General features: G+C 44.2%; 1 protein-coding gene across 2 annotated transcripts in view; it reads left to right on the forward strand.

Annotated features, from left to right (window-relative positions):
* Positions 1–23,557, forward strand: part of Entpd1 (ectonucleoside triphosphate diphosphohydrolase 1) — a 75,842-nt gene extending 52,285 nt beyond the window's left edge. For both annotated transcript variants that reach the window (XM_055591713.1, XM_055591714.1), the window contains 8 exons: positions 1,807–1,924; positions 5,894–6,044; positions 6,659–6,818; positions 7,779–8,018; positions 9,075–9,335; positions 14,672–14,791; positions 18,282–18,419; positions 20,212–23,557. In XM_055591713.1, coding sequence (XP_055447688.1) covers positions 1,807–1,924; positions 5,894–6,044; positions 6,659–6,818; positions 7,779–8,018; positions 9,075–9,335; positions 14,672–14,791; positions 18,282–18,419; positions 20,212–20,418 — 1,395 coding nt within the window. In that variant the 3' untranslated portion in view covers positions 20,419–23,557. The remainder of the gene's footprint in view (positions 1–1,806; positions 1,925–5,893; positions 6,045–6,658; positions 6,819–7,778; positions 8,019–9,074; positions 9,336–14,671; positions 14,792–18,281; positions 18,420–20,211) is intronic.
* Positions 23,558–25,481: the final 1,924 nt, after the last annotated feature.

Raw genomic sequence — 25,481 nt, forward strand, 5'->3', positions numbered from 1 at the left:
AGAAAGAAAGAAAGAAAGAAAGAAAGAAAGAAAGAAAGAAAGAAAGAGAAAGAAGAGAAAGAAGAAAGCTTTTATTCCATAAAGTGAAACCCACAAGAATGTTCAAGGCAGCTATATTTCTAATAGTCTCAACTATAATCCAAATGTCTATCAACATTAGAATGAATAAAAACGTAGTATATGCACACAATGGAATATGCTACAGCAAGGGAAAAGCATGAACAAAGGGCACGGTTTGAAAGCATTTTGTAGTGGAGAGTGACAGAGATCACGGCTAGTGGGCATTCTATGTGATTTCCCTTTGTTACAGTTCAAAACAGACAGAAGTCATCTTCAGTGACAGATGTCAGTCAGAATAGTGGTTGCTCCTTAGCCAAGATGACTAAGAGGAGCATCAGGAAGTCTGCAGGGCCGAATGTTCTGCATTTGCATTTTGCTGGCGGCAGATGGGTGTGCGCTGCGTGCATCATGCATCATTGCATGTGTGCACTGTGCTGGGGTTGTCCTCACAGATGTCTTTAGAAGGGAGCATATCCCCGAAGCCTGGCACTGAGCCCTGCCCCGTGGTCCACGGACAAGGTCTTGATTCTGAGCCTAACTCAGACTAGATTTATCAACTAACCTGCTGGTAGTTCCTGATCTATATAAAAAGGATAAAAATAGCCCCTACTTCCTGGCATTGTTCTGAGTTACAGAAGATAATTCACACAACCCCTGCGAGGCACACGGTCAGCACACCCGAGAAACCAGGCGTGGTGCTTTTGCCCCTCCCCTTTTCTCCCCTAACCACCTAGTCCATCTCCATGCTGCCTTTCCCTCTTAGTTTCTGTGTGCCGAGTACACATATATGTATGTGTACTGCATGTGTGTACATGCATGAGGAGGCCAGAAGGCAACCTCGGTGTCACTCCTCCACAGGCACCATCCCCCCCATCAGGACAGGAAAGCTGAGCAGTGAGCCTCACGTCCGTCGACGCCTTGGCAGTGTCTGGATTGCAAGCTCACCACCATGCCTGGCGTACTGCCTGGGTGTTGGGGCTCAGCGCCCTTTGCTGCCTGAGCGGCTTCCTTACATTCCCTTTCTCCTGATTTTATTTATTCCTGCAGTGTCCTCCTCCTTTTAAAGAGCTGCAGGCTCTTTCTAATGAAGTTTATATGTCTTAAAATACCGAACACAACTTTACAGTTACGTTTTCTGAGTTTAAAAAAAGCAAACCCACTGAGTGTTTCTCTCTTTAAAATATAACTCCGTACTCACTAAACTCATCAGATGAACACACTTGTTATATCTGTCCAGCCTCCGTGGGTTAGCTCAGTGGTCACCTGGCTTGTGTGAATATTAGAATCCCACAGGATCTCATGATGGTGCTGGCAACCAGACCACTTTTAAACCAGTGTCTAAGGACTTGCCAGCTGATCCCAGGGTATGGACAAATTTGAGCATCGCTGGATTAGTTTTCCGTTCCTTCTACAGTGTCTCAGCTGCTTTGGCCTGTGGGTCTGATCCTGGTTCCACACTAGAATAACTGAGCTTTTTCTAAGTAGCCTCATGGCTCAGGCCTGCCCTCGGTAAGGCCCAGATGTTTCCAAGGTCCAGCACCAGCAGTCCTTATGTACAGGAATGGCCTGCTGGTAATCCTTGGCATGAGGGTCACTCTAGTCCCCAGTACTGAATGTTCTACTTGGCTTAGAGTACTTTCTTCTTATGGTTAGAAAATTCCTGTCCCTGTCCACTTCCTTTGCAAGCTAAGTATGGAGAAGTGTGGTGTCATGCTGATAAGTGTCTTAAATTTGTTTCGCCCTCAGTATGGGATTGTGCTGGATGCAGGGTCTTCTCACACCAACTTGTACATCTACAAGTGGCCAGCTGAGAAGGAGAATGACACAGGAGTGGTGCACCAGTTAAAAGAATGTCAAGTGAAAGGTAAGATGGAGGCTATGGAGGCGGGGAGAGCGGGACAGGAGCGGGAGAGGCACCAACACTACACAAGAGCAAAAGGAGCCAGCACGGAGCCCCGTGAGGAACACAGTGGAGTTGCCGCTGATGTGCTGTTATTATCACTGCAACGTGACATTGAGCTGGGCCTAGTAGCACAGGCCGGTAAGCAGGGGGGTCCCGAGGTTCAGGCCTGCCTGGACCACAGAGTGAGTTGGTGGCCAGCCTGGATGACTTAGAAAGACTCTGCCTTAAACAAGTCATGGATGTAGCTCAGTAGCTGACAGATGTAGCCTCTCATGCCCACAACCCTGTGGTCAATCCCTATTATTGCCAAAAATTATAATATTGAAATCAATACTTAAAAAAGAAGCAAATTTTAAAATAGCTGAAGGTATCCATTCCTCAGTTGAGGGACATCTGGGTTGTTTCCAGGTTCTGGCTATTATGAATAAAGTTGCTATGAACATGGCTGAGCAAATGTTCTTGTTGTGTACTTGAGAGCATATTTTGGATATATGCCTAGGAGTGGTACAGCTGGGTCTTGAGGAAGTGCTATTCCTAATTGTCTGAGAAAGTGCCAGATTGATTTCCAAACACACTTATAAGTGGATATTAGATATATAATATAAGATAAAACACACTAAAATCTGTACACCTAAAGAACCTAAGCAAGAAGGAGGACCCTATCTAAGATATCAATCCTCACTCAGAAAGGCAAAGGGGATAGACATCAGAAGAGGAAGAAAACGGAACAGGACAGGAGCCTACCACAGAGGGCTTCTGAAAGACTCTACCCAGGAGGGTATGAAAGCAGATGCTGAGATTCATAGCCACTTTGGGCAGAGTGCAAGGAATTTTATGAAAGAAGGGGGAGATTGAAAGACCTGGAGAGGACAGGAGCTCCACAAGGAGAGCAACAGAACCAAAAAATGTGGGCCCTGGGGTCTTTTCTGAGACTGATGCTCCAACCAGGGACCATGCATGGAGATAACCTAGACCCCTGAATGGATGTGGCCTGTGGCAGCTCTGTCTCCAAATAGGTTTCCTGGTGATGGGAGCAGGGACTGTCTCTGACATGAACTCAGTGGCTGGCTCTTTGATCACCTCCCCCTGAGGGGGAGCAGCCTTACCAGGCCACAGAGGAAGACCACACAGCCAGGCCTGATGAGACCTGATAGGCAAGGGTCAGATGAAAGGGGAGGAGGACCTCCCCTATCAGTGGACTGGGCAAGGGTTATGGGAAGAGATGAAGGAGGGACTGAGAGAGGATGAGGTAGGGGGCTACAGCTGGGATGCAAAGCAAATAAACTAATTAATAAAAATATTAATTTTAAAATAGCTGAAGGTGTAGCTTAGTGGTGTTGTGCAGGCTTAATAGTCATGATGTCCTAGGTTGGCTTCCCAGCAATACACACACACACACACACACACACACACACATACACACATATACACACACATACACACACATACACACACACACATACACACACACACACACACACTAAGAACTAAGTAAAAATAACTCTCACCAACAGGGCACTTCTGCATTAAGAACCCCATGTGCATTTTCTCACTCTCATGCTCTGTTGGGTGGAGAGCAGCAGCTCTGTTTTTAAAGTGAGGGCAACAAGATTAAGACAGGTCATGCCACTTGTTTAAAGTTACTTAGGCTGGCAACGGATGGGGCTGGCTGTCAGTCCCATATCTGAGCCATTGAGTCTCAGACTTGAAATAGCCCAGAACTACCCAGAGGGGAGGGGCTCTTAGAACATGGATGTAGGAACCCTAACTGCCAGAGTTTCAACTGAGCAGAGTCAACAGATATGGGTAGGAGCCTGGGGCTATACAGCTCTAAAAAAATGGTGCCTCTAATGGTATGGTCTGCTGATTTTTATTTTCAGGCTCAGGCTGCAACCTGGAGGACAGTGTCAAAAGCTTTTGGTCTCTTTAGAGGCAAGGAAGAGCGGCTCAAAGCCCTTTAGGCCTGGAGTCATTTAAATCTTGTTTTCCAAGGAAGGAAATAAAAGACTGGAGGGTTAGTGTCCAGTAAGTGGCCAGAGTCCAGCTGGTGATCCAGGGCCCTAGGCTGCACTACTGGCCCCTCACAGAAGCTCTGCTGTATGTGCTCATGACCACCCCCTCCAAGTCACACCCAGAGGATGATTGAAGGCTTAGCTCCCCCGACCTGCTCTGCCCTGCCCTTCCTCATGCACCAGACATCACGTCACACCACCCTCCAACCTTTGTCTCTCTTGGCCTTTTGAGCCAAGAACACACTGTTTCTCTTCAGACAGGTAATCTAGATCCCGGAGGAGAACTGACTTTTAACCTGATGGCCTGTTGCTTCCACTGACTTTTGTCATTTGCCAAGGAACCAGGCAGGGGGATAAAGAGAGAAAACCATTCTGCTGGGAGCCCAGTGTGCCAGCACTTAGGCCTTGCGGCTATGGGGCTCCTGGAGTTCCTAGAGGCTGCACCTTCACCTCATTGGCTGTCATTCCATTCACTGCCCTCCATTAACAACAACAATAACAACAACAACAAAAGTCAACAGATTTTTTTTTTCCGAGACTCATGCATGTGGTTGGCCCAACAAATACAGGATTTTCTCCTCCAAACAGAGTCAGTGAAATACAAAGGACAGGTTTCCCGAAGCAGAAGTAAGCTGCTGTTAGAGCATGGGGCGTCTCGTTGTGTTAAACGCAGAGGCTCTTTAGCAGCCCGTTTGAATAATCACCTTGAAAGCAAGCTCTTGCTACCAAGCGTCTGGAAAGCACCTCAGTGTGGGCTGGAAACATGGCGGGGTTAAACTCAGAAAGCTTAGGAGTCTTGTTTTCACTCCTCTCGACAGCAACCATTAGTTTGCTCGAAAGTGGGCCTAACAGTCTTAGCAGAGAGGCAGGCTACTGGAGTGGAAAAAGACTCTGAGGAGATGAAGCTTCTTCTATTTCTTCTAACAAAGGAAGAAACCCCATAAATTTTAGGGCACATGCTGTGACATAGCTAATTAATGACACGGCCTGTCTTTTCAGGAAAAGCCAGTATATCGGGTGCTTTACTCTAATTTTTGCGATAAATGTCATCTTCACCGAGGGCCTCTAGGAACTAACGTTGCTAATTACGACTCTGTGAAAGGATCATTCAAAAGCGTCTAACAGATTGCACTCTAAGGTCAGCCTAGTGTCAGAAGACGTAACTCAATTAAATGTGAAATTGCTCCACCTTGTGGTCAGATTGCTGAACAGCAGGCTTTACCGGCAAGGTTAAAAAGACATCAAACGCAGTATCACGCAAATTAGCTACTTTTTCACGACTCTGAGGAAGTACTTGAGAAGGCAATTTAAGGGAAGAAGTGCTTATGTTGGCTCTGTGTTCTAAGAGAAACAGTCCACGATGGTGGGGAAAGCATGGTGACAGGAACTTTTCACATCCGGGCAGATCAGGAAGCTGAGAAAGGGTTTCACCAGCTTCTTTTTTCTCCCCTTTTGTTCAGTCTCAAATCCCAGCGCCACGATAGTGCAGCCCACATCTTTCCTCCACAGTTAAATAAACCTCTCTGCAAACAGCCTCAAAGACATGCTCAAAGAGTACCACATTCATTCGCTAGGTGCTTCTTACTGCAATTAAGTTGACAATAAAAATTAACCAGTATTCCCTCTAAGAAACACAACCTAATGTATATCATATCAAGAAGTGTTTTCTTTTTTTGTTGTTGTTTTTTTCAAGGTAGGGTTTCTCTCTGTAGACCAGGCTGGCCTTGAACTCACTGTATAGACCAGGCTGGCCTTGAACTCAGAGATTTGCCTGCCTCTGCCTCCCAAGTGCTGGGGTTAAGGGTGTGTGCCACCACCACTGGGCTCCTTCTGTTTTCTTAGCAAACACTTTAATATGGTCAAGATACACCCCACACCTTTTCTTTCAAAGGTTTCCATCTTCTGTATCTTTCCTTAGGTCCTGGAATCTCAAAATATGCTCAGAAAACAAATGAAATAGACACATACCTGGCTGAGTGCATGGAGATGTCCACTGAACTGATCCCAGCGTCCAAGCAGCATGAGACACCCGTTTACCTGGGGGCCACAGCAGGCATGCGCTTACTTAGGTAGAGACTGTGGTACTAGGACTCAGAGGCAGTGCTGGGGTGCCTGGGATTGTGGGACTTGTAGCTAGGGTAACTAGGAGAGAGCCCAGCCCCTGTGACAGGTGTGCCCTCTCACTCAGAGCCTCTTGGTATTTCAGACTGGCTCTTGGGAGCAATCACACATGGCAACGCTGAAGGCTCTTCGGCTCTCAAAGGACCTAAGAACTGAATAAAAGGAAGGTGTTTCCCAGGGTGGCTTTTGAGGAACTTGGGCATCTGCTACTCATTTCCACAGCCCTAGCTGAAGACTCTAAAGTGTAAAAGAGCAGCGGCTGAACAGTGATGGCTGAAACCTCACATACCAGCTCTCAACATGGCCAGACAACACCAAGCTCCCACCACAAGTCATTTTAAAAACCTTTGATACTTTGATGCTTTTTGAGCCAGAGAGCAAAGCTAACCTGGAACTTTAAAAAGATACGTATACTCAGTGACTGCAAGATTTGAATCTGGAGAGAGCCAGAAGGATGGTGATGCCTGTGTCTCCCAGTCTGGTGTGTTAGGTTCTTTAGCTGTAATGGGTCAGTTTAACCACGAAGACAAAAAGCAATAACTTCACCTCTTCTTTTCTGTAGAATGGAAAGTGAAGAGTCGGCCGACAGGGTCCTGGCTGCAGTGTCGAGGAGCCTCAGCAACTACCCCTTTGACTTCCAGGGTGCCAAGATCATCACAGGAAAAGAAGAAGGCGCCTACGGGTGGATTACTATCAACTATCTGCTGGGAAAGTTCACTCAGGTAAATAGCTCACACCAGGGCGGTGTTCCTACACAGTCAGTGCCACTGCCGGCCCAGGAAGTATGTGGCTCGTTAGCTAGAGAAATCATGGGTGGACAAATGAAGGAATGAACTTACTCCCACCTTTGGAACCATCGCTAGAGGTACATTCGCCTTCCTGTTAATACTGGAGACTATCAAAGCCATGTCTTCATCCCACGGAGACATAGAAAGGGAATTAAAACCTACTTTAAAGATTTTGTTTTTATTTTAAAAAATTATGTGTACGTGTGTGGCTCTGTGCAAGTATGTGCATGTGCTCGCAGGCATCTTCGGAGGTCAGAAGAGGCTGACAGATCTCCTGGAACTGGGGTCACATGCAGCTGTTAGCCTCCCAATGTTAGGGATCAAATCCAAGTCCTCTGCAAGAGCAGTATGGGCTCTTAACACTAAGCTCTCTCCAGCCCCCAAATACGCTTCATTTAATATATTTTAATCTTATTTAAAGTAAGACTTGACTGGGCAGAGACGAGACAGGAGAAGTGCAAGTTGGAGTCCAGCCTGAGCAACATAGTAAGGCTAGGTTTAAAGCAAAGCAAAATGAAAACGGCTTTCCTAAGCGAGGCGTGCATAGCATTCTGCCCACGGTGTGACTCATGCTCAGAACAGCCACAGGTGGCACATTATCACCCCTATTCGTAGACCCCCCCCCCCAATAACAGATGCTTCAAAATAGAATCTTTTCTAGCCCAGGTCACTTAGCTGGAGATTGAGTGGGAATTTGTACTTGTCTGTGAACCATAGTTTTCCTGACCCCACATTGCTGCTCTCTGAGCTGTGTCTTCAAAGCCCTCTCGTTAGCTGTTGACTTGATACTCATTTTGGGAACCTGCAGTAGGCTTTGCCCCACTCTTTGCCCCTGGTCCTCCATCTCAGGAGGATGGATGTTCAGAGACTTCCAGCATTTTTCCTTTCTTTCAGAAACAGACTTGGCTAAGGGTCATCTCATCTGACAGCCGGAAACAAGAAACATTCGGCGCTTTGGATCTTGGCGGAGCCTCTACACAGATCACCTTTGTGCCCCTAAATAACACTTTAGAGGCCCCAGAAAACTCTCTGCAATTCCGTCTCTATGGCGAGGACTACACTGTGTACACACACAGCTTCCTGTGCTATGGGAAGGACCAGGCACTCTGGCAGAAACTGGCCAAGGACATCCAGGCAAGTGCAACTGAATTCAGTTCTGCTCTTCCCACATCTGGTCCTCAGCCCCCACATCCTGTTTTTTCCCCGTTGTAATCAGTAACTGGTCTGAAGCTTGTCCCTTCTCAGGCAGGACACCAGGCTACATCTGGTGGGCCCCTGTGACTCGCCCCACCCAGACATCCCCTCCCATGTTTGTTGCGGCACTATCTCCAAGGACACCGCTAAGGTCTTTTCTTAGGAATTACTTTCTCGCCCCAGTGGTGATGATAATGCAAGCTACATGCTAGAGCATTGTTTGCTTGGAGGAGTAACCATTCGTAAGTTTGTCTACACCATTTTTTTTTTTAATCAGAGAGAGAAATAAAAAACACTGCAGGGAAAATACAGGATTTGTCAATTGATTCTTAAAATATTGTCCTCAGATGCCTTCTGCATTTTGAATGCAAGAATAGATACTTGATGTAATGAGATTTCCAGACACACCCTGGCAAATAAACACAGAGGGAAGTTGTCACATCCAGTTGTCCTGCCTCTAGGAAAGGACAGTCAGTCCCCCCACCCTCCTCCAGGAACACTTCTTAAAACCATCATCATCAAGACTGCCATCTTGAAGCAGGTGCAGCTGAGAGGTGCCCCGGACCCCAAAGCCCATGTGGCTCTTATCCACAGCAGCCTCTCTTTTTACCTTGGGGCTTAAAATCTTTTTTTTTTTCACTCCTGGAATAAAAGACTTATGGCATCGACCCACTCCCAGAGCTCCCAGTCTGCCTGGGGTGGAGGAGAAGGGGTAGAATCCAGACACAGCTACACCCAGGCCGGAGTCTTCTGGAGACTCCTGCTTGTGAACCTACTGTGTACTCAGCACTGAGGGCCCAGGGACAGGCCTCGTTGATGGCCTTTCTGGATTTGGGCATAAATACCCCAACACACCCTATGCCATGCCACACCTAGGCGCTAATCTATAAACCTTCTTTTAAAAATGTATTCTCAAGGGCGATGAAGGCAAAACAAGGGCATGGCGACGCCATGCTGCGCATGATCAGTTGGCATTTGGGTGCTTCTTCCATTCAGGCTTCAAGTGGCGGGACCCTCAGGGACCCGTGCTTCCTCCCGGGATACAAGAAGGTCGTGAACGTGAGTGAACTCTTCGGCACCCCCTGCACCAAGAGCTTTAAAAAGAAGCTACCATTTGATCAGTTTCAAATCCAGGGCACTGGAAACTATGAGCAGTGCCAACAGAGCATCCTCGAGCTCTTCAACAGCACCTACTGCCCTTACTCCTACTGTGCCTTCAATGCCGTCTTCTTGCCACCTCTCCATGGAAGTTTCGGGGTAAGTTTGTGAAATGATGAGCTATATTGATTAGAGTGTTTTAAGTTACAAGTTGTCCAAGATGTGCCTATAAAGTATGTGAATAATAAAACCTTTTTTTTTCTTACACATAAAAATGTCTTGATACAACTCAGTGTTTGTTGCTTGGCCGAGTCATGTCAGTATCTAGGATCTCCTTCTCCACTATCTTCTTGGTTTTCTCATGATGCTAAAAGCGTGGCTACCGCTCCAAGCATTATACCTTCTCCAGCAAAATCAAGGTAGGAATGAGAATGACGGTGAAGAGCTTTTCTTTACACATCTCTCATGCGGTAGAGCCAACAGATACCCTTTCAGAGTCTGTTGGCCAGACCTTGGTGAAATATACATACTGCAGCCGTCTGATAAAGGGAATTAATAGCATGTTTGGCTTAGGTTAATTGTGGTTTGGTTATTCTACCTGGATAAAATGAACAAAGAAGAAGGAGGCTCACTGCAGGATATGTACCCCTCAGAGGCTGCTGCAAGCAGTACTCTAAATGTCAGAAGTAGCAGCAGCTGTGGGGCGACTCCACTGGGGGATTTCTTCTCTGAGAAACATTTAGGAAGCAGAAAATTGAGAGCCATAAAGGGAGACCTTAAATAAGCATCCATTTCATTACAGTTTGGAACACAGGAGGGATTATCGGATCCTGACTCCCAAATTCCATCTTTCCTAAACATTCCAGAATAAGAAAAAGTGTTGGTGCTCAAAAGGAAAGATGCCCCTTGAGCTCTTAATTACTCAGACTGCCTGTTCTGTTTCCTGAGACCAAGCACCATTGTAATCACAGTTAGGAAGCACGCTGCGAGAGTTGCCTACCATCTACCAAGTGCCGACTACAGAGCAACGGTTACAGACACGTAACAGCTGTTGTCCACAATACTGATCAGAGAATCAGGGCCTTTGGCTGCCTTTCTCCCCTTCAGAAAACAGAACAGACAAGAGGAGGAGGTTTAGTTCCAGCTCTGGCCCCAGGGTGAGAGGAGTTTGTTTGTTTGTTTGTTTGTTTGTTTGTTTGTATGGTCTGCACACCCAATCAATGTCACATCAAGAGCTGCAGGGAGTGCACAGGGTCTGTTGTTCTCAGACCTGGCTGAACCCCTGACTGAACACCTTGTAGGTGCCCTCAGTTCACCTGACCTCTGAGGAAACAGTGGAGAGAGCCATGGACCTGACCATGCCTTGCTGTGAGACCACAGCTTTCCTTTTCGAGGGCTCCTGGGAAGGGTACAGCACTAGCAGAGAGTAGTTGGTCGGCTGTTGGCATCAATCTCAACCTGGCTTCAGTGCCATGTGTCTAAACTGGTACTGGTTTCCTGCCATGGGGCTTTGGGGGGACCAGGGCCCTTCCCTGACTTGAATGAAATTTTTAGAAGAGGAAGGAAGGGGACAAAAGAGGGAGGTGTATGGCTATGGTGGCTGGAGACAGCTAAGGGCTTTTTCACTCTACTTGGAGCTAAGAGGATAAATGTAAAGACAAATGAATGGACTCCTGTCTGAAAGAACCCGTTCCTGTCATTTCTAGAGCCAGTTAGTCTGGAGTGGGCATTTATGGAGAGGGAAGTTTTGCTAAGAGAGCCATCAGCCCTGATGTTCTATAAGTCACTCTGTAAACGCAGTAGTAAAATCACCCGTGTCCTCCAGTCTGGCTACACTGCGGCCTTGGCATCTAGATGGAGTCCAATGTCAAGGCAAATTAGAAACACCAACAGGAAAGAGAACATCTGCTGAGAATTATTATGAGGTAATTTAGAAATTGTTTCTTAAGAACACATTGTACAACTTGCATAAACAAGAAAGAACAGAAATAGAGAATTATAATTAAAGCTCATTTAAAATTCTTTACATACATGTGTGCCCTGCTGGCCAATAAAAACCACAATTGAAAATCCATATGTAACTATTTAAAAATTACTTAAGAATTTATTAATAGATGCCTTTAAATTTTGAATCAGGGATTTGTTAAGTTGTCCAGGCTGGCCTTGAACTTGCAAACCTCCTGCCTCCAGCTCCCAAGTAGTTAGTTGGGATGATAATCATGTGCCACCAGGTGTCCCTTTTTTTCTTCCTCCTCTTCCTTTCCATGTTCTCCTTTTTTTGAAGAAAATCAGGTTTGGAAACATTTATTAAAAATGAAGTTCTCAAAGAATCTCAACATGACCAGACATGAAACAACCTAAAATCTTTAAAGGTACAGAGAAAATCCAGGCTTACAAAAACACCTTTGTTACTAGCAAACAGAGGCATCCTTAAGGAAAATGCCCAAAGCCCCCTGCTGCCTGGAAAATGCCATCCTCTGCCAATCCCACTGTCTGGTCAAGGGATGAAATCCAACACCTAAGGTCTCAGCTTCAGTCACCCTTTCCTTTTTGCTGCCAAGGCATTGTGCTCTGTGGCAGAACTGCTGGATGGTATAGAAGGCTGGATGACAGTTCCTCGGCTGTGACCCGGGCCCAGCCATAGGATGCATGGAGTCTCAGCTGTTAGGTCAGCTGCTATTTGTCTCTTTGTCATCTTGTGTTTCTGAGTTTTCTGGGCACCTGGATTAGTAGTTGAAATGAGGTGATTCTAACGTGGAGGGGCCTTGTTGGCTCGGGGCTCATGTGGATTTATCTTATCCTTTTTATTGCTGCCTGCTCTGCTTGCTTCTGGCCTGAAGGCTCCTGAGGAGTGGTGATCTATAGCCGTCTACCCCATGCAGATTCTGCCGCCCTGCTCTACTCTGCCACCCTGCACTCAGGTTGTCAGCGATCTTGCTTGTTCCCACACAGGAGGGTTGGACTCCTGTGGTCAGTGAGTGTAGGCTCTCCACGAGAAGCAAAGCAGAAACCTGTGTGCTGCAGGGCTAGCACTGTGGGGCCTGTCCCCCGGGAGCACTCGCTGATGTCTCCTTTGCTCGTTTCCTGCAGTTCTGGGAACAGTGTGGAGGAGCCTGTGTTGTGTGGATGTGTCTAATTGCTTACTGCTGCATGTTCACATCTGTGCAGCACAGCCTGTCACAGCTGCTGCCCGTGTGCCCTTTTCTGCTCCAGAAACATAAAGTCCACTGTCTGTCTGTCTGAACACTGACAAGTTGTTTGGTGGGGTAGTTACCTTTGGTGGCATCTGGCATACAGATGCACCGTTGTTGGTGTCATTCATGTCTGCTGATGAAGGCATATCCATTTCTTACTTGGAACCATTTTACTGTCACCAAGCCTTTCATAATGACCTTTCTGGTCACTGGCTGCCACCATCCCTGATATGAAGCAACCTGGGCCAGAACACCCTGTATGTTGGTTTGGAGGGCGATGGCGGTATTGGTTTACTGCTTGTTGTAGCGATAACAGTTAGACAGGGTATGAAGTCTATTCTCTACTCTTGCTACTGGCCAGACTTTGAGCTCCCTCAAAAAAACCTAGCTGCTAGTAATACATTACCGTTGACTAGAAGCTTTGCCAATGGCCTCGACAGTCATGTAAAACACGTATGTTATATGTATTGCATGCAGTGGAAATATGCAGGAACTTTGTGGTGGAGTACAAACTGCACTAGAAAGATGAATTGTTCATGGGAAGAACAGAAGTGCTATGTCCATGTCAGCCAGAGTTTCCCACCACCTGAGCTCACCATAAAGCAACGCAAAGGGGCCATCCAGCCGTTAGAGTCATACGGTATAGACTACAGCGATTCATCTGTTATGCCCCAGGACTGCACCACTAGGTTTCTCCTGACTGTTAATGGCACCCTATTGACACATCAGTGTTGCTGTGCATACATTTTTATCTTTTCCATTAGGTTTATGTCTGTTTTATGGCAGTAAATGAAGAAATATTTTCAAAGGCCAAAATGTCCCACCGTCTGAAACTCTCTGACATCCAGGATTCGGATTTCAGAGTACTGTCAATTTGTCTCTTGAACATTCTCCAAAGGTCATAGCATGGAGGACCCTGAGGGGGATGAGCAGACCCTGTTCCCCTTCCCTTTTTTAATTCCTATGACAATGCTTCCACCCCTGCCCAGGCTATTCTAGGTGCTTTCAGCAGAATCAAATGCTACTTGTACTTTTGTGACTGGCTTATTTCACTCAGCATAATCTCTTCAACAATCCAGTCTTGTTTAACCCCTCAAGGGACCACAAATTTCTGAAGAATTTGAGGAAAGCTAAGGAACTTCCAATCAGAAAAATAGACATCTTGAAGTAAACTGAATAATCTGCATAAAATTTATAGGACGATCCTTTATGGTGGATCTGTGATCCCCAGTTTAGGGACCTTTACTACACCAAAAAGTATATGGAAAATAACAATTAAATTCTAAACATGAGCCTAACTAAGCAGGACAATCTCTGGAAGTGAACATTCCACAGGGGCCAGGGGCCAGGGGCCACCGAGTCCACACAAGAGTTTGGAAGGCAGATTCAGATGCAAATGCCAGCATAAGTAATCCCAGCCCTGACAATGACCCTATCTCTATAAAGCTTCCTGCCATGGCACAGCCAAACTAAACCCTAGTGTTTGGTAAGCAGACAAGCAAGCTGGAACAAATGAACAAGCCAGAATACAGAAGGGAGTAAGGACAAGCCAAGCGGTCAGTTTGGGAGCGGTTTCCTGACCCCAGATGCAGAGCCTGTTTCTGTTTCCACAAGTGTGCTCACCACAGCTTCATCTAAACGTCCCCATCAGTATATATTGGCCACACCTTTTTGTTTGTTTATGGACAAATTTGGTGTTGAGTTAACTTTCTTCATTATTTTCTTAGAAAGCTGATAAAAGGAGAATATCAGCTATATTACCAGGCAACTAACCATTTAGACTGGAAGTGCTAGAAAAATCAAGATTAGAAAATAAAAAGAAATATTAATCCATACAAATGTGTGTCATATTAACTGACTAATGCACACAGTTACTTATTTTTGTTAAGTTAGATATGAGTTCTATATAAAAAAAAGTTTTAGGGCTGGAGAGATGGCTCAGCACTGGCTGCTGTCCCAGAGGATGAGGGTTTAATTCCTAGCACCCACATGGCGGCTCACAGATGTCTGTAATTCCAGGATCCAACACCCTCACACAGACATACATGCAGGCAAAATACCAGTGTGCATAAAATAAAAAGAAATAAATTATTTTAAAAGTTTCAAATTGTGTACCTTTAAAGAAACTTCCACTGGGTTTGTTTTAGCTGAAACTGAAGCAAGACAGCTTATTTGCAGCATGGGATTGCCAGCTCAGGGCTCCCTTGTTGTAAGAGCCAGAACTGAGCTCTGAAGGGTAAATTTGAGTTGATGTTCCCATGCGCTAGACACAGCCTGAAACTCTGCACTCTGCTCCCACAGGCATTTTCAGCGTTCTACTTTGTGATGGATTTCTTTAAGAAGATATCAGAAGACAGTGTCTCCTCTCAGGAAAAGTTGACTGAGACATTAAAAAGTTTTTGCTCAAAGCCTTGGGAGGAGGTAAGTGACCAGAAGCCACAACTATAAAACTGGTCCTGTATCCTCAGTGTCATGGAGGACGTGAATCTGCACATGACCTCACGCTGGTTTGACAGAGGTCCAGCAAATGTGTTAGAGAAGGTTAGAGAGTGGGCCTAGGAATGCCTTTATCACCATTCCTTGATGGTTTATAATGGCTTAAGCAGCATCCTTCATCTCTCACTTAGCACACAGTTTTGTAACAAGCAGCTGCTCGCATGGGGCTGGTGGCATCTCTCTTAAGTCATCCCCATTGCTCCTTTAGTTCTGTTGTCATGGGTACAGGATGGCTGCCATGGCCTTTCAGTAAGGTTGAAAGAAAGAAGCAGATGCATCTGTCCTTTCTGCAGGATAAAAAAGATCCCCGAATTCCCTCATCAGTCCCCCCTTTGTTCTTAAAAGCTGATTTTCTGTTGTTTTATTTTAGTTTTGACTGATACATTTTTATGGTATAAATTTGCATCATGTACTTAACAGATAAGAATAATGGTCATAATTATCACCTTAATGATGTGCCATTTATTTGTGGTGAGAACATTCAACAACATTTTCTAGGTTTTTAAATCTGTATTTTATTATTGTTAATTATAGTACACCTACCACTCAAGAGAAAAATTAAGCTTATTCCTATCTGGCAATGACCTTTCACCTCCTTACCAACCTCTTACCATTCCTTGTACCATTGCTTTTTCTGTCCTCTGGTAATCACTGCTCCTTGTCTCAATACTATGAAATCTTCTTGAGTTATCTATTAATTATTTAACAGTGGGTTTCATTTTGAATGCCTAACTTTTTAATATTTCATGTGAGCAAGATCATTCAGTATTTGTCTTTTTTTTTTTTTTTTGGTTTATTTGACTTAACAAAAATAATCTTCAGGTTCACCTGTATTGTACAAAATGGCAGATCTCATTCTTTATGTGGTATGTGTGTGTCTGTGTGTGTGTGTATGGATAACTAGTATTTGACTTTTTTATATAGCCTCATTTTCTTTATGTCTTTACCTCCTGATGCAGGTTAAGTCCCCATCTGTCTGGCATTTTCAATTTCAATTTCCATAGAATATCCTCACATTAATGAATTGCTGGGTTATCAGCACTTGATAATTTTTGAGGAAATTTTGTACTGTTTTTCATAACGACAACACTGCTCTGTCAATAGTGTGTCAGGGTTCATTTGACAATATTGATCATGCTGACCCATGTGGTAGCAGGGCTTTCTAGCTAGTGTCTTCTTCAGGGTGAATGTTTTCATTGCAGGGTTCACTTCAGCTTTCTGATCAGGCTTATTCCTAGGTTGTTTTTTGTTTTTTTGTTTTCTTTGTTTGAGGCGACTGTGAGTGGAATTGTTTTTTTGATTTCTTTTGTCTGTAAGATCATTTTTTTTTAATGTATAGCAAAGTTAATGAATTTTTGTGTGTCTATTCTGTATCCTACTGGTTTGACTAAATTGTAACACTGAAGTGTTTTTTGGTAGCATTGCTCTGTTGAGTGTCAGATCAAAAGATAAGGCATGATTGAAGTGTCTGTAGTGGGAATGGTTTGACTTCCTTCTCTTTGTTTCCTTCTCTGCTTGATGCCTTACTAGAACCCACTGTACCAATGAACAGTGGAGAGAGTGGTCAGAAAATACTTTCAGTTTTTCCCTGATTAATATAATGTTTGGCTGTTGCTGTGTAGTAAGCAGTCTTCATGTGTTGGGGTGTGTTTTTTCTATCCTTCAGGGCTCTTATCAGAAGGAATGGAATGCTGGATTTTATCAAAGGCTTCTTATGTATCTGTTGAGATGACTATATGATTTTTTTTGTGCTTGATTTTATTTATATACTGTATTGTGTTTCTTGATTTCCACATGTTGAACCATTCTTACATCTTTAGAATAAAACCAACCATGATCATGGTACATGATCTTTGTAATGTATTATTGAATTTGACTTTGAGACAAGCCATATGATGAGTTCTACTAAACCTTTTAGGAAGAACCAACAGCAGTGCTCCATACAGTAAGTAGGAAGTGATCCTTCCAGACTGGTTCGGCAAGTTCAGCAGTATACTGACACCAAAACCAGAGAGAGAAGAAAGGAGGCAAGGAGAGGGAGGTGCCAAGTTTCTTGACAAACATACATGCAAAGCTCATTAATATTCAGCTTTCCCTTCATTCAGTGTGACATTGGCTGCTGGTTTGTTTACAGATGTGTTTTTATGTTGGGGTCTGTTTGTATGCATGATTCACGAAGAGTTTTTATTATGAAGAAATATTGGGTCTTATAGAATTTTTCCCCTGCATTTTTTAGATCAAAGTGAGAAAGGGTATACAGAGGACACATTTCATTAGATGGCAAGATCTTGGAAGCACTGGGGCAAGGAAATTTTACATGTAAAATGTTCTGCCCACTTCTGAGTGCATGGTACATGTTTAACGGATGGTATCTGTGGCTTAGCTCATGGTAGCTGGGAGGAAAGGCCCTTTTGAGACAGACCTGTGTGCTGGGTGGGTGGTGCCCTGGCCATCTGCCCTCTCTGTAGGAAAGGGGCTGAGCAGCCTGTGAACTTTTGGCTACATAGTTTCAGCAACCAGAGTGGATATGGTCAAAGAGTGACAGGCATCTCTTGCTCTTTTCCCTAGAGTACAGGATGAATGAAAAGACTTGGGACAATTGCTTTTTATAATGTAGATGCAAAAAGGAACTGAAGACAGAGGTTGGGATGTCAGCACTATCAGCATTGTTTAGCAAAATGCTTCTGAAGGTGTCTTCCAAGGCTGCTTTTGTCAAATGTGGTGTGTGTGTGAGAGAGAGACAAAGACAGAGGCAGAGAGAGGCAGAGACAGACAGATACAAAAAGACAGAAGTACAGAGACACAGACACATACAGAGAGAGGCAGACAGACAGATACAAAAAGACAGAAATACAGAGACAGAGAATCATCAAGTGAAAATGCAGACTCTGAGTTGGGAGCCCGGGGGTGAAGAATGGGGTGATGCTGTCCTCCAGGGGCTAACCTGAGTGGCAAGGATTTCTTTATGATGCCTGTAGAAGCTCTGCACTAACACCCAGAGTATGGCATGTAGGGGACTCTGCCTAAACAGAGACCAATGGCTTCCTTCAGACAATGCTGTCACAGCTTTAATATGCTAATGTAATTGGTGAGTTTTTCCAAGTGTAAGAGATGGAAGGAGATGCTGAAGCTGACTGTTTCTGAAATTCCTAGGCAGAAAGAACTGCCTTTTTCCTAAGCCGCTTACTGTTTTCACAGAGAGCCTTGAGGAAGAAAAGCTTCCTCAGGAGACCCTGACTGAAAACTCCACGGTCTCTGAGGGAGACTGTGCCATCCAACAGCCTGTTGTAGAGCCTGACCCCAAGACCCATGTGAGCTAGGGACCTCCTTGTCTCTTCACTGGGTCTCTAGTGAGAAGGAACCACAGAGAGGGGCCTGTTGCGCAGGTGTGATGTTTCCTTCATTTTCCTTCTAGGTAAAAGCAGCTCATCCTAACATAAAGGAGAAGTACCTGAATGAATACTGCTTCTCGGGTACCTACATCCTTGCCCTGCTTGTGCACGGCTATAACTTCACAGACAATTCCTGGAACAAGATTGATTTTATGGGCAAGGTAACTTGGGAATCTGTTGGGGGTGTGAAAGTTGGGTGGAAGTTGGTGACAAAGCAGTTTTGAACTTAGAAAAGTTAGGAGTCCACCACATTTAAGTTTTGGCTTGATGACTGTTCTACTACCCCACCAGATGGAATTCAGATCAAGTCCTACTGGGAATAGCAGGCAGCTCTCATAGGCTGACTCTAATGATAGGAATTCACAATCTGTTTCACCTTTCTGCACATGACAGTAACTAGTTCTCAACAAGTCAGTTTATTTATTTAATAGTATTTCATTAGCCACTGTCCTGACTTCAGAATCCCCCCAAGGGCCATCTTTGTGATCCAGTCTCTTACCAGCCTCACAGATGGGGCTGTTGCTTGGCAACAGTGCCACCTTCAGGCATCCAGAAGCAAAGAAGCAAGCAGCCATATGGCTCCTCTGTTGTGGTGCCCGCTAATGCCTAAAGTATTTTACCATCTTTTAAAATACAGTGATCTCAAACAAACCAAAGCACAGAATCAGGACTGTAGCAGCTTCATGGATACTTTTCCTTATTTTAACATCCCAGACTTCCTTTCATTCGGTCAGTCTATTTCTTCCGTTAGGCTCTGTCTTAAATTTGGTTGATATGCAGGGCAGTCTCTGTTTATACTCTTGGAATGCTTCCGTGTGATCTGATGTCTCTGCATCTGGGGAATGACCCCCCTAAATCTGGAGACTTCAAAGATTCCACCCCACACTGAGAGGAAAAACTAGTCCTTTTACATATTATTGCCAATACGGGCCAGGGTTTGGAAGAAAGAACTATTGTAAGTTGGCACACCTGTTGGGAGTTTTTTTGTTTTGTTTTGTTTTTTGTTTTTTTACAATACGTGCTGAAAGCCTTAAAAGTATGCACATCATTTGGTCCTATTATTCCATTCCTTGGATACTAAGCAGTTGGTTAAAATGGGTAAAAAGTGGTCTACACTGTCAGTGATGATCCAGAAACAGGTTAAGGGTAATGTTCACAAAGTATCCGTAAGTGAATCGTTCCAGGTACAACTTAATACTTATTTATTTTGCAAAAACAATAGGAACATGTTCACAGAGGAGGAAGGAAATGTCACAAGGAAGGGATGTCAGCAAGGCCTAAGGGGCACTGTGTGTGGAGTTTTGGGTTTCTTCTTCAGGCTTGTCTGTTCTTGCTAACTTCTCTATGTCTTCATGACAAACAGCTCTTACAATAAAATCTTCCCAAAATTGTTGTGCAAATACCACCGGATGACTGTAAATTATTTCTCCAGAGGTGAGAGGGACAGAGAATGGTTTATAATTTAATAAGGATCCTTTCTTAGGGAGGTGCATAATTGTCCAGCTTTATAAAGTTTACTTTCTGGAATTATTTTCTCAAGTTTCCCCGCATGCAGCCCTGGTTCTATGTGGCTTCTCCGGCCTGGGAAGGATGGAAAGGACTAGAGCCAATCATTACCTCTTCATCTTTTTACCTGTTTCCTGTCTGTCACCTCTCACTTAGCTCAGGAAATAGAGTGACCTCCTGTGGTCTGTTTGAATTTAAGTGCTCCCCAGCAGGTGGACTGAACAGCCGATCACCAAACTTTCTCCAAGCTCTATTTTAATCATTTGCTTTGATTTTCCCCCTCACATCACTCCCAGTGTAGCATATGAAGTTCATCTATTGTGTGAACTATATAGACAAGGTGGCTGTATAGTTCATGGTTACTCGGTGGTATGGGTGGGGTTACAGGAACACTACAGACTTCCTTTTCAGACCATGAACGACAAGATGTTTCCCTGTTGTTTACAGATCGGAGACAGCAACGCTGGGTGGACTCTGGGCTACATGCTGAACTTGACCAACATGATCCCGGCCGAGCAGCCGCTATCCCCACCTCTCCCTCACTCCACTTACATCAGTCTCATGGTTATCTTCTCCCTGATCTTGGTTGCTGTGGCCATCACTGGCATATTCATCTACAGAAAGCCTTCATATTTCCAGAAAGAGGCCGTATAGCAGGAAGAGCTGACATTTGCTGGCTGGAGTGAGAAAACAGCTTGCCCAGGGAATGTGTTCCTCTCTGCAGGGGACTCGAGAGTCACCCTTCCCTGCTTTCGGGAGAGTCCGCTTCTGTGGCTTCATGATGCCTGTCCCTGGCGACATTCAACACCCTCTGCCTCAAGGACTTCCTGGTGATATTCTCTTATCCCTTCCAGCTACCCTCTTTCTCCTTTGCCCTCTGTGCTTGGGATCATAATTTTCATGATCTGTGCTTCATAAAAGAACAATAGTTTTTCCTCTCAAAAACTAAGAGTCCTGAGTGCCACACTGCCCAAGGTGAACTGGCTGAAAGGAAACTCAGAAACCATCTCAGTCATAGCTTTGGAACACGCCGCCCTCCTCCCCCCGCCGCCAATCCCTAAGAAAGCCATGCAGTGCCTTTGGAATGAGGAGACACAAACCCATTCCAAACCTACCCTTTAGATAAGAGAATTTTCTAACGTAGATAGATATGTGCTAAAGCCAAAGAGTTTTTGTGAAAGAGCCTATGTGTCTGTGCAGCTAATGTGACTCATCAGCTACTGAAAACAAGAATGGAAACACACTGTATATTCCTGCATGATGCCAAAACGCTACCAAGTAGAACACAAAAGCCTGAGAGTTTTGAAAAGCAGAGCCACACATAGGCATTTAGGGGATGCAACGTGACAGTAGTGTATATGCTAGAAAGAAAACTATAGTCACCGCTGCGGGACTGGGAAAACACGCCCTCTACTGCATCCTTTCAAGTTGTGTTTATTATGTTAAATTACACAGAACAAATTTTGCCACATTTACATCCAGCTCAGTACAACTGAATGGAATTTAGTAATTTACAACGTTATACAATAATCACTATTTTGAAGATTTTGTGTTCAATTATGTGTGTACGTGTGGGTCTGTACACATAAGTACAGTGAATATGGTGGCCAGAAGAGGGTGTCAATCTTTGGAGCTGGAGTTAGAAGCAGCCAGTTGTGAGCCATCCGGTGTGGGTGCTGGAAATCAAACTGAGGTCATCTGCAAGAGCTCTATGTGCTCCTAATCTCTGAGACACCTCTCTAGGCCCCACACCACTATCTTATAACATTCTAAAACCAAGAAGCTGGCAGGGGACAAGACCACATACATGGTTTTTTCTCAAACCACAAACCTTTCCACTGATGGCCAAATAGACTCTGCGACACAGAGATGGCTCTTTGGGTTTGAGAGCTGTGCCACATATTTTTTTGTCCCAAGATTTAGATTAGTGAAGGGTGACAGGCAGAGATGGTATTTACACGTCAAGTGTTGCTGCTCTTCCATTACATGTCTTATTTTTCTTATTTCACAAAGTGTTTCTGTGTAATGAATATGTGGTTATGGATTTTTATTATGGAAATGTAGAGAGATCTTGGATCTTTCCTATGAGTATTGCTGAAAGAATTAACTGTCGAGCAGAATTGAGCAGTGATATGTTCTGGCCATACCTCAAGCTCTCTGTCCAACTCTGATCTGGGGATTGACTAGTCAGAAAGGGAAGTCCCCTGCAGACTAGAACCAAGTGCCCTGCATCTCTTCGGTAGGGTAGTCAAGCCATTTTCCCTTTTTGTAAGTCTCTTCTGCTATTCACAGTTGAATGTGCTGGCTAAATTGTTGTAGCTGCCACTGACTGAGCATCTGTGGTGATGCTTTGTGCTTAGGCGCATTGTGTTCATCTTCTCATCCTCCTCTCACAACAGTCTGAAGAAGGTGGCTCTTCCCACTCCCCATGCCCAAGGTAGAGCTGTGCTCAAACTCACATTTGCCTCGAGTCTATCATTTTCTTTCCCTTTCTTTTTCTTTTTGTTATTGTTGTTTTCAAGACAGGGTTTCACTATGTAGCTCTGGCTGTCCTAGAATTCACTATGTAGACCAGGCTAGCCTCAAACTCACAGAGATCCACCTGCTTCTGCCTCCGATGTGATAGGATTAAAGGCATGCAGCACCACACCTGGCCAGTTTTTCCTTTTCTAAATACCCTGCCACCACTACTGCCAATACGTTGGAATTCAAAATTGCATATTTCCTTCGGAGAACAAAAATATTTTTTGTTTAACTACATTTTTGTCTTGTTGCCCATGTTAAACAAACAAAAAAACCTCAATGGAGACAATTAGGTACCACCTAATCTCAGTTCCATGAGATGGAAGGTTAATCCAGGGATTTTCTTTGGGTCTTCTGGGTTAAGCAGGCCAAATATAATGAGTCACTATTAATATTTTAATGTTGGCTTGCCCATTGGTCATAGTTAATTATTACTCATTTCTAGATATTCACTCAGGACTCAGAATCTGGTTCCTTCACAAGTTGGTGATTTTTTTTTTCTTTGAACCTACAAGGACAATCAATCAGCAGAAATGGTTCCATCTGCATATAAAAAGTGTAACTATAGAACTAGGCTTTGCACATGGATGTATATAAGAAAGAAAAGTTTCGATTCATCCAAATAAGTGAGTAATGAATAAGATGATATAAACAAAAGTTTCAAACAAACATTTCATTTTGGTGTTTCGTTAGCCAAAATCCAATATGAGAAACAGATGGCATACTCCAAAGTGGGAAACAAGCAGAGTTTAAACAGAGAGACTAAATTTAAAATATCCTGATTTTGATAACTACTCAATGTAAGAATGTTCATATATGTTTTCAAAAATCCTAATCTTCCAAAATCTCTTGTGTGCATTACATTCATATTGTAACGAAGACTAGCCACATTTTAGGCGTCCAACACAAGCTACACTTTGGCATATTGGCAGGTTTGGAACATACTTCTGAAGTTTACAAGGTAGGTAAGAAGTAAGCTCTTATTGTCTTTTCCTTGGGGAGCATTACACAAGTAGGGTAGGCAGATTACCACATTCCTGCCGTTCTGTTCTCTCATTACACACAGAGAGAAATAGTATCCCTAAACAAGCTTTTTAGATCCCAGCTGAGCTATGGCTTTGCTGCCTTTGTATGACAACTGGGCCAAAATGTGATGTAAGCTTGATAAAAAAATTTCACCTGATTTCAAAGATGATTCTTCATGTTCACATTTCTCAAAATGTAAATTTGAATGTCAAAATAAAAATCAAAGGTCATCTTTAAAACTTTTAAAAAATGTTGTATGTGTATGGGTATTTTGTCTGCGTATTTTATCTCTGCATCAATGCCCAAGGAGGCCAGAAAAGGCCATCCCAGATCCCCTGAAACTGGTGTGGCAGGTGTTTTTGAGCCATCATGTTGTTGCTACAAATATAATCCAGGTCCTCTAGTAACCACTGAGCCACCTCTCCAGCCCCAAATCTTTTTTTTTAAAGTAGAAATGGCTGTCCTGGTGGAGCATGCCTTTGATCCCAGCACTTGAGAAACACAGGCAGGCAAATCTCTGTGATTTGAGGCCAGCCTGGTCTACCTAGTAAGTTCCCGGACAGCCAGAGCTATGTAGAGAGACTCTGTCTCAAAACAAAAACAGAGTAGAAATTATGTAAATACGGTATTCATGTATGAAACTCTCAAAAAAAGTTTAAATTAAAAAATAAAATTTGCAAGCTTAATCACATCTCTGCCTTACCTCATAGGTGGCTTTCTGGGGCCTACAAGTAAGGTCAGCTATCCCCAGCAACATCCAAGATTCCAGTAGTCCCTGGCTCTTAGCTATCTCCAGGCTCACATCCCATTTCACCCTCTGGCATTCCTTGTATCCTGTCCAGGGAGGCTGATTCTGATTCAGCTACCTTTGACCCACTCTACCTTCAACCCTTAGGCCGGATGTCCTTCCTATTGCAAAAGTGTCTCCTAACGTCCAAGCCAGACCATTTCCTGTGCACCACAGTTCTTTGGAATTTCACTAGGACACTCAAACCATTCTAGCCAGAATATGCTCCTTGGGACAATATGTGACCTGTTCTTTCTGAAAAGCAGGGCTCAGAGTTACTTTAGTGAATCTAAGGAAGAAATTCTAGCCAATCTCCCAACTGCCAGGCCAGCTATGTTCCTGGAGTTTTCTTTTGATATGACTGCATTTCTCCATTACTCAGCTGGCCAGGCAGTGGAACCTTCTTTAATTATTCTAGACTCAGGGAAAACTTCCTACTTGGAATACACATTTAGTTTCTGCAGAGTTCACCATGCAGCACTTGACTGTGGATATTCAAGTGGAATTGCAAGGCTTTGAATGAACCTTAAAAGGCCATACTTACCACCATTTAATGTAAATGCAAATCACCTGGGATCACATTGAAATAAAAATCCCTTAATTTTAAGGCTGGATATGGTGGCACATGCCTTTAATCCCAGCAATTACCAGGCAGAGGCAGGTCACTCTCTGTGACTTTGAGGGCAGCCTGGTCTACATAGTGAGTCCCAGGGCAAACAGACCCTGAGTCAAAATAAAAATGAAAAATCAGTAGATCCAGGGTGAGGCCCAAGTTTCTACATTTCAAGAGATGTCAAAACTGTTGTCTAGAGATCACACTGCACATTTCAGACATACTGACCACTTTATCATCCCATGAAGGTTGTCTTCCTGGCTCCTGGACAAGCACTGTCTGCCAACCAACAGCTTTCCCACAGCGGACCAGCTCACATGCCACCTCAAAAACTTATCCCTCTTCCACAACAATCCAAGTGGTTATTAGTTTTCTACAGGGGGTTCAGAGAGACCTTGCCTCAAAGGAATAAGACAGAGCAAAAAAAAAAGACACCCAATGAGACAGGCATTCGAACCACACCCAAATATACCACACATCCTACACAGAGAGAGAAAAATTAAAGCAGAATCAGGGATAATGACTGCCACAGCAGAAAAAATGATGTGGGCTTTTAAAAAGATGAATCTGAATGTGTTTATACATGAAAGAAAAGAATCACTTAAAAAACAAATGGGGGGGGTGATGAATTGGCTCAGCAGATAAAAGTGCTTGCCTGGAGGCCTGACAATCTGAGTATGCTCCCTTCGTGGGCACGTTCGCAAGCGCGCGCACACACACATTAAAATGAGCTTGACAGGGTCAGAATTGATACTCTGTGGTTAAGAC

The sequence above is a fragment of the Psammomys obesus genome, unplaced genomic scaffold, assembly GCF_907164565.1.
Source record: "Psammomys obesus unplaced genomic scaffold, mPsaObe1.curated_primary_1811, whole genome shotgun sequence".
Classification (NCBI taxonomy): Eukaryota; Metazoa; Chordata; class Mammalia; order Rodentia; family Muridae; genus Psammomys; species Psammomys obesus.